This window comes from Gopherus flavomarginatus, chromosome 1 (genome assembly GCF_025201925.1).
Source record: "Gopherus flavomarginatus isolate rGopFla2 chromosome 1, rGopFla2.mat.asm, whole genome shotgun sequence".
NCBI lineage: Eukaryota > Metazoa > Chordata > Testudines > Testudinidae > Gopherus > Gopherus flavomarginatus.
Genome location: NC_066617.1, coordinates 145,976,806 through 145,991,822, shown reverse-complemented (window position 1 = coordinate 145,991,822; position 15,017 = coordinate 145,976,806). Strand labels below are relative to the sequence as shown.

Genomic DNA, 15,017 nt, shown 5'->3' with positions numbered 1-15,017 from the left:
GTTCCCTGTAGCGGTCAGTGTACAGAAGTAGAAAAACCTGGATTAGACCGTAATTCCCTCTGCTCTCTGTGTAATTCTCTTTTTGAGTGTCAGAAGACAGATGGGTGGGTCTCTGGATAAACCCTCTAAGGATAGTCCTTTGGATTATACGTTAAGTAAATGGCCTTTACCCGGTGTTCAGAAAGGAATGTCAAGAGGAAATTGAATAGTTAAACTCCAATGGGCCATGGGTTTCTGTCCAGGTGGCAAGCCTCACGAGGGAGGACTCGGGTAGTCTTGTGAGTAGGAATGTTTAAGGGAAGAGACCAGGAAGGGTAGGGGTAGTTGAGAAGCCCATCCTCCTAGCTAAACTGATAGTGGAAAAAGTTGGTGCCCATGGAAGGGACGGTTCAGCGAGAAAAGCAGGATTGGGCTCAGGCAGGCAGGCAACAGATAGAGAGATTGGAAAACAGGTTGGAAAATTTTGAGGGTATAGTGGAAGGAAGGCGTAAGTAAGTGTAAGCATAGGGATTTCAAACACCCAGGACTATACTTGAAATGGTGATTTGAGTTGATAAAAGTGGCTGTTGGGGGACAAGCAAATGATTTAAGGAAGAGTGAGAAGTTAACTCTGTAGTTGCTGGAGGGAACAGCAGTTGAATTTTGTAAAAGTGCCAAAGAGGAAAGTTCTTGGTGTCTTTGAAACGTTTGTAAATAAATTCAGGCAAAGAAGTTATTAGATTGCAATCATTTGACTATGAACAATTTAGTTGAATAAGCTAAAGAATGAATACAGTGCTATGTAATTGAAATTTTATTAGGCTCTAAGGGGCACTATAAGTAGTGATGTTTTCTTTCAGTGTTTGAAAGCAGGAGTTAAAAGTAAAAAGCAATCAAAATTCTGGTAAAGTTAATTATGTCTCTTTTAAGGTAAGAATCTTTAAGCTGTGGATAGCTTTGGATCCAAAAGCAAGCCAGAAAGCATCTGTATTAATGCAAATTATCTAACTGATAAGGTAGAAGCCACTGAAACCTGGGCTGCCTGTGAAACAAATACAAGAAAATATGGGGTAATTCCTCTCTTTTGCCTAAAATCAACAAGGGTATTTGTATATTTTAAGCGATGATTGACTGCCCAGAAGGGCAGACCTCTGTTTTTTGTCTTTCGGATAATCGGAGAAAACTGATGCCAGCTGAACAGCATTCAACGTCCAATGCATTTACTGGCACAATAGGAATTATGTTTTGTGTTCTATGTTCTGTCTTGTGGTGTTTGTCTCGTGGCCAGAATTGTTGTGTTTAGTGTTTTCATGGGATTGTCTGGTTTAGATTCAGACAGAGGGGTTGGATTGGAATGCAGATGCTTGTTTTGTTCAACGTGGAATACAAAATGTTTGGATTAATCAGGAAAATGTGATATACTAAAGTCTAATACATTTCCTTAAGTAAGAAAAGAAACTTCATTGGCCAAATTTTTTAATTAAAAAAATTGTTATTAAAATTTGCATACCAACAGTCTTTGGAAGCAAGGACATGAAAAGTTAACCCACTCCCCATATTGTACATGGGATCCTTCTGGCTACCTCAGATTTCTAGCCAGAGGGCTGGGGATGGTGAAAGGCTATTGGACTAGAGGTTGTACTGAGTGAACTCCTCAAAGTGGGTGTGCTTGTCCTGGCTTGTTGCTCCAAAGCTCTGTAATAAAGTTATTTTAGTGGAAAGGTATATGTGGCATATACTAAATAATAAGACTAATGTACTGTATAATGGCAATGTTTGTGTTCATTGCTGGGAAAAAGAGTGTATCAGTAAAGAGTGGAAGTTTCCTTTGTAGGTTAAAAGAAGCCAAGAAGGGGAGAAGGAAAAAGAACAGAATGAATTAACTGGAAAAAAAATAGCTAGTATGCTCAGTCTAAAGATAAGATACTGGCCCCATTCAAGGACACTCCTCACAGCTGAGACTTGGCTGACAACCAAAAAAGAGGAGGGCTTGAATGTGCCCAAGCAGCTATGAGATCTGCAAAACACTGCCAGGCACTAATGACATGTGTTAGGTTTCTTTTCTCACAGGTAAAGAAGCGCTACCCAAAGACCCTAGCAGCCCTGCCACTCCTTGAGACCAGGAGACTGGATCTATGTAAACATCCACCAATGAAAGATTGCTTTGGCTCCATGCTGGAAAGGCCCTTATTAAGCCCTGATGACTACCAACACCGCTATGAAGTGCCAAAGACTGACTGCTTGAACCCATGATTCTCACTGCAAAAAGACTCCTCCGCCTCGGCAGGATTCTCCTACTGATGATTAGCCTATTTCTCCTTCTAGCTCCGCTGTACCTTCTGGACAGCAGGGAAAAAGGACAAGGTGAAGTGCTAGTAACCTCTCCCTTGTCCACTGACAAACCTACTGTGCCTTTGGATTTTTCTAGAAGAATCAAAACCATTACAGGGTGATTTGCTGGTAACCTCTCTCCTGTAGGATGCTGAACCACGACTGTTTTGGGAAAGAAGAAGGAACACTCACTCCACTGAAATTGCCAAAGTCCAAGAATTCCTGACTAAAAAGGACATTAAGAACTGATCCTGGTGAAGAAACAAAGAATTATACACTGGCAGGAAGAAATTTGTGGGACCCATGCCCGGGATTGTGGTATTGATTGGATTTTGGGGTTTGTTCTACAGGTTGTGCCCTGTGTTCTGGATAAATTCTTCAGCATGTATTGCTCTCCCTAATTGGATTTTAAATGACAGGTACCAAAGGAACTTTGTTGCCCCTGCCATCTCCCTCATTACCCTGTAATACACCCCCTCCTAGGCTATTAATGTTAATGCTTTTTGAAAATATCGAGGATAGTTAAATAACAGACGTAATATAGTACTACACCAAGGAAAGATGATATTGAATATCACTGAGGCTGGGAAGGCATTGCAGTGGGATCTAGTATGTTTAGAAATTCAGGATTTCCTGAATGACTAGCTGATGGCCATTCGGAGTGATCTTGAGCACCAGACTTGGCCCACTGCCCTTACAGACACATCAGGAGTACCATCTGATCTGTGGTCATGGAGACATATTTGGACACTTTTAATCTCATTACCACTGCAGGCAATCATATTATTTACTGGCCTGCAGATAGAATTTTGCAAGTAGCCCTAAGTTTCCAGATACTCTTTAATTGGACCAGCTTAGTATCTGATCGATTTCAAAATTTGCTTTCATTGTTACCAGAGGTTCAAAAAATCTCTGAAATACAAGGGCAAATTCACATGCTTCAAAATATATATCAAGTTGAAAAGTATGCCTTTCATACAGCTTATAGAATGTTTACTTTATGTACTAAGTATAATGTATTGTGCTTTGTAACTAAAACTGTACAACAACCCCATTATATTATTGCTATGGAAATGTTATTGCTTGTATTGCTGTTAGTTATCTTAGGATTAGGTTGTTGTTGTTGTAAAAGACGTAATAATAGTAATACCTTTCATGTCCATGCTAATCATGCATTGTCATTACTTCCAATCAAAACCCCTAAGGTTGAAACATCTGATGTAGAATCAGAAATCCATGGCTTAATGCAAATAGAGGTTTGAAAATATCTGTTGTACTAGAAGTACAAAAGGGGGGCGTGTGGAAGTACAGAAAGAACTGACAGGGATTTGTAGGGGATCTTAATGCATGACAGTCTTTGTTAGCCAAAGTTAGGCTAGCTGTAACCCTAATAACACGAGATTTGTAGAAGCAAGGATTGTGTGAGGTGAGTGAAAAAGAACTATGTGAGAAGTTGTTTTGACCTTGTGTAGATACTGTGTAGATAGACTGGTGTCTCTTAAGTGAGAAAAACAAGATATCAGGATGACCTATGTATAAACAAAATGCTGCTATTGTTTTCCATGCTGTGTCTCTTGATCACACCTTTAGTTTTGAGGACCTTCTCCCTGACCTTGGGTCATGGTTTACTGGTTTTTTCCGTACAATAGTTAAATGGAGTATTTTCTGTCTGTGCTTCGTATGTATTGTTTGATAGTAATACAATGTGCAAAATGTCTGTGTAATGCTGTAACCAAAGGTTCTGCTGTTCATAAGAAAACCCAGTACCTGTCTCTTCAGCTTGATCATAAATTACGTAACGGGCCTGACAATCTGGGCCAGACTGCCAGGCCTGAAGGGAGGACTGTGAAAGCTACTGTTGTCCCCCCTTAACAGCTTACAAGCAGCCAGTAGAGAGAAGCAGAAGCCTCACGGACACAGTACCCTGAGCTTTTGAATTGTCTCCCCTTATCAGTTTTGAGGCAGTTGAAGCTGGTTCTTAGCGGGTTTTTGCTGAACAGATTGCAGAAGTGCAGGCTTTGTTAACCACCAATCAAATGCTAGCACGATCGAAGCCTGTGTGTGAGTGTCTATAAAAGTTTCTTGATTTTTGTATTGGGTAGAGTTTTTGTACCAAGCTCCAAGGCTCTCCTTTTTTCTGCAGAATAATGCATTTTTTCTTATCCCTGTCTGGCTGTCATTGGCTCTCAGCTAGGCGGACCCAAAATTTCGGTAACACTGACTTTCATGGATTTTGCCATCCGATGGCTGAAAGCAGTAGCTCTAAGTAACACCAGGGTTAAAAGTGTGTGCCAAATATTAACATACATTTTTGCCAGGGTAGGTTGGTCCTCCAACATCCTTACAGATTCAGGAATGAATTTCCTGGTAGGGACCAAGAAAAGCCTTTGGGAAGCTCATGGGTGAACCATTTGGTTGCCACCCTTTACCACCATCAAAAAAAAGGCCTGGTGGAGAAGTTTAATGGAACTTTGGTGGCCATGATACATAAATTCATTAATGAGCACTCCAGTGATTGGGACCTAGTGTTTCAGCAGTTGATCTTTGCCTACAGGGCTGTACCACATCCCAGTTTAGGGTTTTGACAATTTGAAAATGTGCATGGCCGTGATGTGAAGGGGCCATTACAGCTGATGCAGCAATGGAAGGGGTTTACGCCTTCTCCAGGAACTGACATTCTGGACTTCGTAAACAACCTGCAAAACACTCTCTGAACCTTGTTCGCCCTAGCAAGAGAAAACCTAAAAGTTGCTCAGGAAGCGCAAAGGGCCTGGTATGATAAACATGCCAGAGACCGTTCCTTCAAAGTAGGGGACCAGGTCATGGTCTTGAAGGCGCTCCAGGCCCATAAGATGGAAGCGTCGTGGGGCCATTTATGGTCCAAGAGCACCTGGGAACAGTTAAGTATCTCATAGCATCCCCCACCTCAACCCTAAAGTGTACCACGTGTGACAAAGATCCTCCTCTACCTTGGGGGTCTTGTGTTTATTGGAAGATTTGCTCACTTCAGTGATCTTCCCCACAGTCTGGGTCAACTCCTCCTGTGTCTGATCAGGAGTTGGGAGGCTTGAGGGGAACCCGGGCCCACCCTCTACTCCAGGTTCCAGCCCAGGGCCCTATGGATTGCAGCTGTCTATAGTGCCTCTTGTAACAGCTGCATGACAGCTACAACTCCCTGGGCTACTTCCCCATGGCCTCCTCCAAATACCTTCTTTATCCTCACCACAGGACCTTCCTCCTGGTGTCTGATAACACTTGTATTCCTTAGTCCTCCAGCAGCACAGCCTCTCACTCTCAGCTCCTTGTGCCTCTTGCTCCCAGCTCCTCACATGCACTTCCTCTCCTCTGGCTCCCCCTTCCCTGACTGGAGTGAGCTCCTTTTTAAACCCAGGTGCCCTGATTAGCCTGCCTTAAATGGCTGCAGGTGATCTAATCAGCCTGTCTGCCTTAATAGGTTCTAGCAGGTTCCTGATTACTCTAGTGCAGCCCCTGCTCTAGTCACTCAGGGAACAGAAAACTACTCATCCAGTGACCAGTATATTTGCCCTCTACCAGACTCCTGTACCCCACTGGTCTGCGTATGTCACACATGTTAATTCTCTAAAGCTGTTTTATTCCAGAGAATTAAAGGTTTGTCAGCTTACAGCCCAGGAAGGACATGACGCTGAGTGGCCTGAAAGTGTCTACTATGAAGGAAAAAGTGACGATGGCATGGAAGAGATGAACCTCCCAATGATCATTGGACGTATGCAATGACGGCAAATCAAGCAGCTGTGCACTAGCTTTGCGCCAATGCAAACCTGCTCAGCCACCCCAGGACAGACTGAACAGGCATACCATTCCATTGACACAGGTAATGCTGGCCCAATTAGAGCTCAACCTTACTAGGTGGCTCCTCAAGCCAAAACTGCTATAGAAAGGGAAATCCAGGACATGTAATCCACCCCTTTAACAGTACATGGGCATCTCTAGTGGCTCTAGTGCCCAAATTGGATGGGGAAATATGCTTTTGTGTGGACTACCATTAAGCTAAATGCTGTGACTTGCCCAGACAACTATCCAATGCCACGCACAGATGAGCTATTGGAGAGACTGGGGCATGCCCAGTTCATCTCTACTTTAGACTTAACCTAAGGTACCACTAGATGAATCTGCCAAGAAAAGGTCAGCCTTCATCACCGATGTAGGGCTGTATGAATTTAATGTGCTCCCTTTTGGGCTGCAAAATGCACCCGCTACCTTCCAGAAAATTGTAGATTGTCTCCTAGTGGGATTGGGAGAATCTGCAGTCACCTATCTTGATGATATGGTCATATTTTCTGATTCATGTGCGGAACTCCTGGAGCATCTCCAGAAAGTCTTTGAGCGCATAAGGGAGGAAGGACTAACTGTTAGGGCTAAAAAGTATCAAATAGGTCTAAACAGAGTGACTTACCTTGAACACCAGGTGGGTCAAGGAACTATCAACCTCCTACAGGCCAACGTGAAAGCTATCCAAAAGTGACCTGTCCCAAAGTCAAAGAAACAGGTCCAATCCTTCTTAGGCTTGGCCAGATATTACAGGCGATTTGTACTGCACTACAGCCAAATCGCTGCCCCACTGACAGACCTGACCAAAAAGAAACAGCCAAATGTAGTTCAGTGGACTGAAAAGTGTCAGAAGGCCTTTAACCAGCTTAAAGCAACACTCATGTCTGACCCTGTGCTCAGGGCCCCAGACTTTGACAAACCTTTCCTAGTAACCACAGATGTGTCCGAGCGTGGTGTTGAAGCAGTTTTAACGCAGGAAGGACGGATCAAGAATTCCATCCTGTTGTGTTTCTCAGAAAAAAACTCCAGAGGTAATTTTAATTCCTGTTTTGTAACTCGGAAGCAGAGTCAGAGGGGAATCCTCTGGGTTTTAAATCTTTTTATCTACTCTGTAAAGTTATCTTCCATCCTGATTTTGCAGGTGTGATTCTTTTCCTTTTTTTTAAATAAAATTCTTCTTTTAAGAACCTGATTGATTTTCAGTGTCCTAAAAACCCAGGGATTTGGTCTGTGCTCACTTTGTTAACCTATCAGTTAGTATATTATTCTCAAGACCGCCCCCCGAAAGCTGAAGGGCCTTGGGGGGATATTTTGTGGGGGAGATAGGGCTCCAAGTGGCCCCTTCCTGAATGTTTGTTTAAATCACTTGGTGGTGGTTGCGATACAGTCCAAAGACAAGGAAAGGATTTGTGCCTTGGGGAAGTTTTTAACCTAAACTGGTGGAATATAAGCTTAGGGGGTCTTTCATGCGGGCCCCCACATCTGTACCCCAGAGTTCAGAGTGAGGAGGGAACCCTGACAGCTGCCTACAAATACATCAAAGGAGCTGGTGTGAATGTGATGACACAAGAAGTGCCTCAAATACTCCAATTTTCAGGGCTGGACCAAGCTCTGTGCGAAAGCTTCAGGGCTGAAGACACAGACCTGCCCTGCCACTGAGCCCTGCCTTCATGTATGTCCCTAGCACAGAGAGAGGGTCTTGGAGCAGCAAGAGGCAGGGGAGAGCAAAGTTGGGAAAGTGTTCCTGCTGGGAACCAGGCAGAAGACAAACCTACTTGCCCTAGGATGCAGGGGAGTCAGGGAAGTCATGTAGCTGAGTCCTAAGTGGTGAAGTCCCAGGGTAGCAGGATGCAGGGAAGTGTTGCTCCAGGTGAAGAGGGAATGAAGGGCAGTTTCCTCATTTCTGGGGTGAGAAGGGGGCAAGTGCAGTCTCCAGCTGAGCAGTCAGGGAGAGTAGTGTTATGTGTGTGCATTACAAGGTTGACTTTCCAACCTGAAATTATCACACACACGCTGGCAGGGGAATAGAGGACAGTTAAAAAGTCCAAAGATAGACTAGGGTGAAAATATACTTTAGTAATAAATACAGTATTGGTTCAATGATATACTCAGATTGGTGAAAGGCACTGTGGTAATAAGTTAGTTTCGTTTTCAAATCAGAGAGAGCTGTCAGACACTCAAGTTGTCGAGCATTTGTCTTTAAATTAATGTCCGCCTCAGAATGAAAATGGCTACATGCTTTCAACATTAATGAAATGTGTCGTTCAAAATTCTGTGAAAATATTAACTGTCCCAAATAATTTAAAAAACAACTGGGAGAGAGATGGGTATATCTGAGTTACATGATATGAGCCAAAGCTGTGACATGTGCATACATTGCAATTTGACAATCTACATGTTTTGCATTCATATTCTTTCTCGGTTTTTTTGCTTAATATTTTCTTCCAGCAGTCACTGTTGCTTCACAGGATTTTACGAATTACACCCATGCAGTAGCACAGGCTTCCAGCTAGTCTCTAATAATTAGATCTGTATGAATGGGTGGCACAAAGCCAACCCCCATCACAGGGCAATAACATGAAAGTGGCCACAACTGCTCCAATTCCATCAAGAAAGTTTTAAAATAACAACACCTGGCCCCAACATAGCACTATGTATTCAAGTGCCTCAAAGCACTTTACAAACACGAATGAAGTTAAGCCTCACAATCACTCACTGAGGTAGGAAATTTTAACTGTTGTTTTACAGATGGAGAAACTGAGGCACATGGCATTATTGAATACAGAACCAGAACTGGAAATAAAACCCATGTCTCTTGTTTTCTGGTTCTGTGCTCTGATGACTAGACCCTGCCCCTTTCCCTTACAGATGTATTTGTAGGGAAGAGAGTGCTCAGCAGTGGAGAACATGCATTCTTAGTGGAGGATAAGGAAAATCAGAGCTCTGCTGGCAGCCTATCCTTATAGCAGGAGAATGGTAAATAGAACTGTCCCCATTTATTGGAGACACTTGAAATAGAGTGTGGAATGTGAGAGAGAGAATGGGGTTTCCCGCCATCTCTTCTTGCTTCCCCGAGTGGTGGGAGAGTGGAGCCACCCTCTCTAGCAGACAAGAATCTTTTGCAGCAACTTGGAAACACATAAAGTTTTCTGGGATGTGGGTTCACGTGAGGGATATGTGGATGTGGGAGAAAAGAGACTGAGGGGTTCAGCTGTAGGGCCATGTTAGTGGTTCATCAGTTTGAATTCTTACCTGAGCACAATACGCCGACATCATTAGCATGGGAGCATGTGTTGTTAGCATGGGACATCCTGGGACATTTCTGAAGAAGAGACTCATTCCCCACACACTGGAACTCTTCCTTCCAGATCAGATCATGTCCTTCTCCAAAGTGAGTTGCTCCAAAGGTGGTTACAGCCTGTCCACACTCTAATTCATTGCAGATAACAGAAGCAGCGTTGAAATCCAAGTGTGAATCACAGACTGTCTCCCACACTTTTCCATGTTTGACTTCAACACGTCCCGAGCAGGCGGTGTTCCCTCCAACCAGCCGGACCTCAATGAGACCTAAAGAGTCAAAGCATCCATCAATGAGTGTTGGTTATACTGACATCCCATAACCTTCCCCAGGCCTTCCTGGGGATGAAATGAGGGAACCTTCTTCTCTCAACAGCAAAAACATTGTTAAATAAGCAGGAGCCCTTTACTCTATATCAGGGGTAGGCAACCTATGGCACGAGTGCCAAAGACAGCATGTGAGCTGATTTTCAGTGGCACTCACACTGCCTGGGTCCTGGCCACCGATCCAGGGGGCTCTGCATTTTACTTTAATTTTAAATGAAGCTTCTTAAACATTTTAAAAACCTTATTTACTTTACATACAATAGTTTAGTTATATATTATAGACTTAGAGAAAGAGACCTTCTAAAAATGTTAAAATGTATTGCTGGTACATGAAACCTTAAATTAGAGTGAATAAATGAAGATTCAGAACACCACTTCTGAAAGGTTGCTGACCCCTGCTCTATATGCCAGTTCCTGTTGTTACCTGTCAGCTCTGAGTTCTTGGGGAACCAGGGTGCAGTTCCCAGCCTGTCTTATTCATGAAAGGCCTTCCCCCCAGCCTCTGCTTGAACCAAAACCAATCAGAAGAAAGACTTAGGGTACGTCTACACTACAGGGTAATTTCGAATTAACATAAACCGGTTTTATAAAACAGATATTATAAAATCGACTGCACGCGGCCACACTAGGCACATTAATTTGGCGGTGTGCGTCCATGGTCCGAGGCTAGCATCGATTTCCAGAGCGTTGCACTGTGGGTAGCTATTCTGTAGCTATCCCATAGTTCCCACAGTCTCCCCTGCCCCTTGGAATTCTGGGTTGAGATCCCAGTGCCTGATGGGGCAAAAATCATTGTCGCGGGTGGTTCTGGGTACAGCCTCACTCCTCCCTTCCTGAAAGCAGCAGACAACCATTTTGCACCTTTTTTCCTGGGTGAACTGAAAGCAAACGCCATAGCACACCAAGCATGGACCCTGCTCAGATCAATAGCGCAATCGTGGACGTTGTAAACACCTCGCGCATTCTCATGCAGTCTATGGTGAACTATGAACTGCAAAGGCAGGCGAGGAGGAGGCAGCTACGGCAGCGCGGCGACGAGAGTGATGAGGACATGGACACTGATTTCTCCCTAACCCCGGGCCCCTGCGCTTTGGAGTTCCTGCTGGTAATGGGGGAGGTTCTACCCATTTTTGGGCCCGGGAAACAAGCACAGAGTGGTGGGACCACATAGTTTTGCAGGTGTGGGATGATTCACAGTGGCTGTGAAACTTTTACATGTGTAAGAGCACTTTCTTTGAACTTTGTGACTTGCTTTCCCCTGTCCTGAAACGCCATAATACCAAGATGAGAGCAGCCCTCGCAGTGGAGAAGCGAGTGGCAATAGCCCTGTGGAAGCTTGCAACGCCAGACAGCTACCGGTCAGTCGGGAATCAATTTGGAGTGGGAAAATCTACTGTGGGGGCTGCTGCGTTGCAAGTAGCCAAAGCAATCATTAAGCTGCTGCTACAAAAGATTGTGACTCTGGGAAATGTGCAGGTCATAGCGGATGGCTTTGCTGCAATGGGATTCCCTAACTGTGGGGGGACAATAGATGGAACCCATATCCCTATCTTGGCACCGGAGCACCAGGGCAGCTGGTACATAAACCGCAAGGGGTACTTTTCAATGGTGCTGCAAGCACTGGTGGATCACAGGGGACGTTTCACCAACATGTACGTGGGATGGCCAGGAAGGGTTCATGACGCTTGCGTCTTCAGAAGCACTGTTCTGTTTAAACGGCTGCAGCAAGGGACTTACTTCCCGGACCAGAAAATAACAGTTGGGGATGTTGAAATGCTTGTCGTTATCCTGGGTGACCCAGCCTACCCCTTGATGCCATGGCTCATGAAGCCATACACAGGCAGCCCGGACAGCGATCAGGAGCTGTTCAACTACAGGCTGAGCAAGTGCAGGATGGTGGTAGAATGTGCATTTGGCCGTTTAAAGGCACGCTGGCGAACATTACTCACTTGCTCAGACCTCAGCCAAACCAATGTCCCCTTTGTTATTGCTGCTTGCTGTGTGCTCCACAATCTGTGTGAAAGTAAGGGGGAGACCTTTATGGCGGGGTGGGAGGCTGAGGCAAATCACCTAGCCACTGATTACGTGCAGCCAGACACCAGTGCGATTAGAAGAGCTCACCAGGAAGCAGTGCACATCAGAGAAGCCTTGAAAATGAGTTTCATCATGGGCCAGGGTACAGTGTGACTGCTGTGTTTGTTTCCCCTTCATGAACCTCCTCCCCTTTATTGACTCCTCCTGTAAGCAACCCACCCTCCCCCTTCGATTCCAGCTTGCTTAAGGAAATAAAGTCACTATCATTTAAAAAGCATGTATTCTTTATTAAAAGTCATTCCCTGTAAGCAACTCACCCTCCCCCTTCGTTTAAAAAACATGTAATTATAAAAAGAGGAAGAGAATTAACAAGGTATCCCGGGAGTGGTTTGGGAGGAGGATAAGAGGGAAGGAAAAGGCCATTAAGCACATTTCAATGTAATGACAGCCTTTTGGTTGGACTGTCCATGGGGGTGGAGTGGGCTGGTGCACAAAGCCTTCCCCCACGCGTTCTTACACGTCTGGGTGAGGAAGATATGGAACATGGTGAGTACTGAGGGTGGTTACACAGGGGCTGCAGCGGCACTCTGTGACCCCGCTGCTCCTCTTGAAGATCCACCAGATGTCAGAGGATGTCAGTTTGATCACGCAGCAGCTCCAGCGTTGCATCCCGCCACCGCTGATCTTCCTGCCTACTCCTCTGATCTTCCTGCCACTACCTCTCATCTCGAGCGTCTCTCCTATCCTCAAGTTCGTCCCTCCTATCCTCACATTGGTCCTTCCTGTCCTCACGTTCACTGGCATCTTTCCTGTACTTTGCTACCACGTCCTTTCACTCCCTCAGATGAGCTCATAGACTCATAGACTCATAGGTCAGAAGGGACCAATATGATCATCTAGTCTGACCTCCTGCACAAGGCAGGCCACAGAACCCTACTCATCCACTTTTATACAACCCCTAATCCAGGACTGAGTTATTGAAATCCTCAAAAATGGTTTGAAGACCTCAAACTGCAGAGAATCCACCAGCAAGCGACCCATGCCCCACGCTGCAGAGGAAGGCGAAAAACCTCCAGGGCCCCTGCCAATCCGCCCTGCAGGAAAATTCCTTCCCGACCCCAAATATGGCGATCAGCTAAACCCTGAGCATGTGGGCAAGACTCACCAGCCAGCACCCAAGAAGGAATTCTCTGCAGTAACTCAGTTCCCATCCCATCCAACATCTCCCCGCAGACCATTGAGCAGACTTATCTGGTGATAATCCAAGATCAATTGCCCAAATTAAACTATCCTATCATAACATCCCCACCATATACTTATCAAGCTTAGTCTTGAAGCCAGATAAGTCTTTTGCCCCCACTACTTCCCTCGGAAGACTGTTCCAAAACTTCACTCCCCTAATGGTTAGAAACCTTCGAAAGGAACCTCTTTCATTGCGGGTTTCTCCCATGATTTCTGAGAACATTTCATCTCGCGTCCTCTTCTTCCTCCACCTTATCTGAGCTAACCTTCGGGATGGAGTAGGGAGGCTTGAAAAATATGCAGCTGCATGAGGGGGGCGGAAATAGGGAGAGAAGGATTTAAAAAGATACATTTTACAGAACAAGGTTATACTCTTTCATAGTGAACAACACTATTCACCTTACATAGCACACGTGATTTCACTACAAGTTCGCACTTGGAAACTTTTAATATTGAGTGCCTGCGGCTCTGGTGTTACAGATCTCACAGACGCAGGTCCGGGCATCACAATTCAGCTTGCATGCGGTCATGGTAAGGCACAGCTTCCCCAGCCTTCATATAGACAGTTCCCTTTGCTGCTTCTTTCCTGTTAACAAGGAGCAGCAGACACCAACCCCTCCCCTCCCCAAACCAATTCTCTAGAATTGCTTTACCCCTCCCCCCACTGCATGGCTAGTATCATGGAAGATCACTGCTAATCACCCCCTTTTCTCCCCCCACCACCGCGTGGCTGGTAGCTGGGAAGATTCCTGCTGGCCAAATGCTAAAAAGCTCAGCGCTATCCTTCCTCCCCTCCCCCATCTCTCTGTCCCCTTACTTAAATTCCTTAATTTCAACCAGGTTATCATGAACGATATCACTCTGCTGAGGATAACAGAGCAAGATAAAGAACGGATGTTTCTTGAATGCCAGCAATCACCGGGACCATACGCAGCTATGCTTTGTCATGCAATGATACCTGATTACTTGCTACATGCATGGCGTGGTAAAGTGTCTTACCATGGTGGACGGAACAAAGCTGCCTTGCCCAGAAACCTTCTGGTTTGGAGTACCTCCATGAGCGCTTCATGGAGATGTCCCTGGAGGATTTCCGCTCCCTCCCCAGACATGTTAACAAACTTTTGCAGTAACTTTACTGGCTGCGAATGCATCCCAAGCCCTCATGGCAAATCAATCATTAAAAAACGCTTGCTTTTAAACCATGTTTTATATTTACAAAGGTACACTCACCAGAGGTCGCTTCCATGGTTTCACTGTCTGGGCTAGTGGCTTGGGAGGGCTGGGAGGGTAATTCTGTCTGGGTCACAAAAAGCTCCTGGCTGTTGGGGAGAATGGAGTGCTGTGTGCTCTCTGCAAGCTCATCTTCCTCTTCCTCCTCCTCATCTTGCCCCTCTGCTGAATCCTCATCCATGGTTGAGATTATAACCCCCACCTCGGAATCCACGGACAAGGGGCAGTAGTGGTGGCGCAGCCCCCTAAAATTGCATGCAGCTCAGCATAGAAGCGGCATGTTTTTAGCTCTGATCCTGATCTTCCGTTTGCTGCTTTGGTTTTCTGGTAGGCTTGTCTGAGCTCCTTCACTTTCACTCTGCACTGCACTGAGTCCCTGCTGTGGCCTCTCTCCATCATGGTCTTGGAAATTTTTTCAAAAGTTTTTTCATTTCGTCTTTTGGAATGCAGTTCTGTTAGCACTGAATCCTCTCCCCATATAGCGATAAGATCCAGTACCTCTCGTGCGGTCCATGCTGGTGCTCTTTTTCTGTTCTCAGGAGACTTCATTGTTACCTGTGCTGATGAGCTCTGCATGGTCACCTGTGCTGATGAGAGCTCCACGCTGGCCAAACAGGAAATGCAATTCAAAAGTTCGCGGGGCTTTTCCTGTATACCTGGTCAGCGCATTAGAGTTCAGATTCCTGTCCAGAGAGGCCAGTGGTGCACTGTGGGATACCACCCGGAGGCCAATAACTTCGATTTGCAGCCACGCTAACCCTAAATCG

The 15,017-nt window shown here is 45.3% G+C and overlaps 1 protein-coding gene across 3 annotated transcripts in view; it reads right to left on the bottom strand.

Moving 5' to 3' along the window:
- LOC127046307 (antigen WC1.1-like) overlaps positions 1–15,017 on the bottom strand; it is an 82,478-nt gene that overhangs the window by 53,207 nt on the left and 14,254 nt on the right. For all 3 annotated transcript variants that reach the window (XM_050943182.1, XM_050943200.1, XM_050943190.1), the window contains exon 3: positions 9,373–9,687. In XM_050943182.1, coding sequence (XP_050799139.1) covers positions 9,373–9,687 — 315 coding nt within the window. The remainder of the gene's footprint in view (positions 1–9,372; positions 9,688–15,017) is intronic.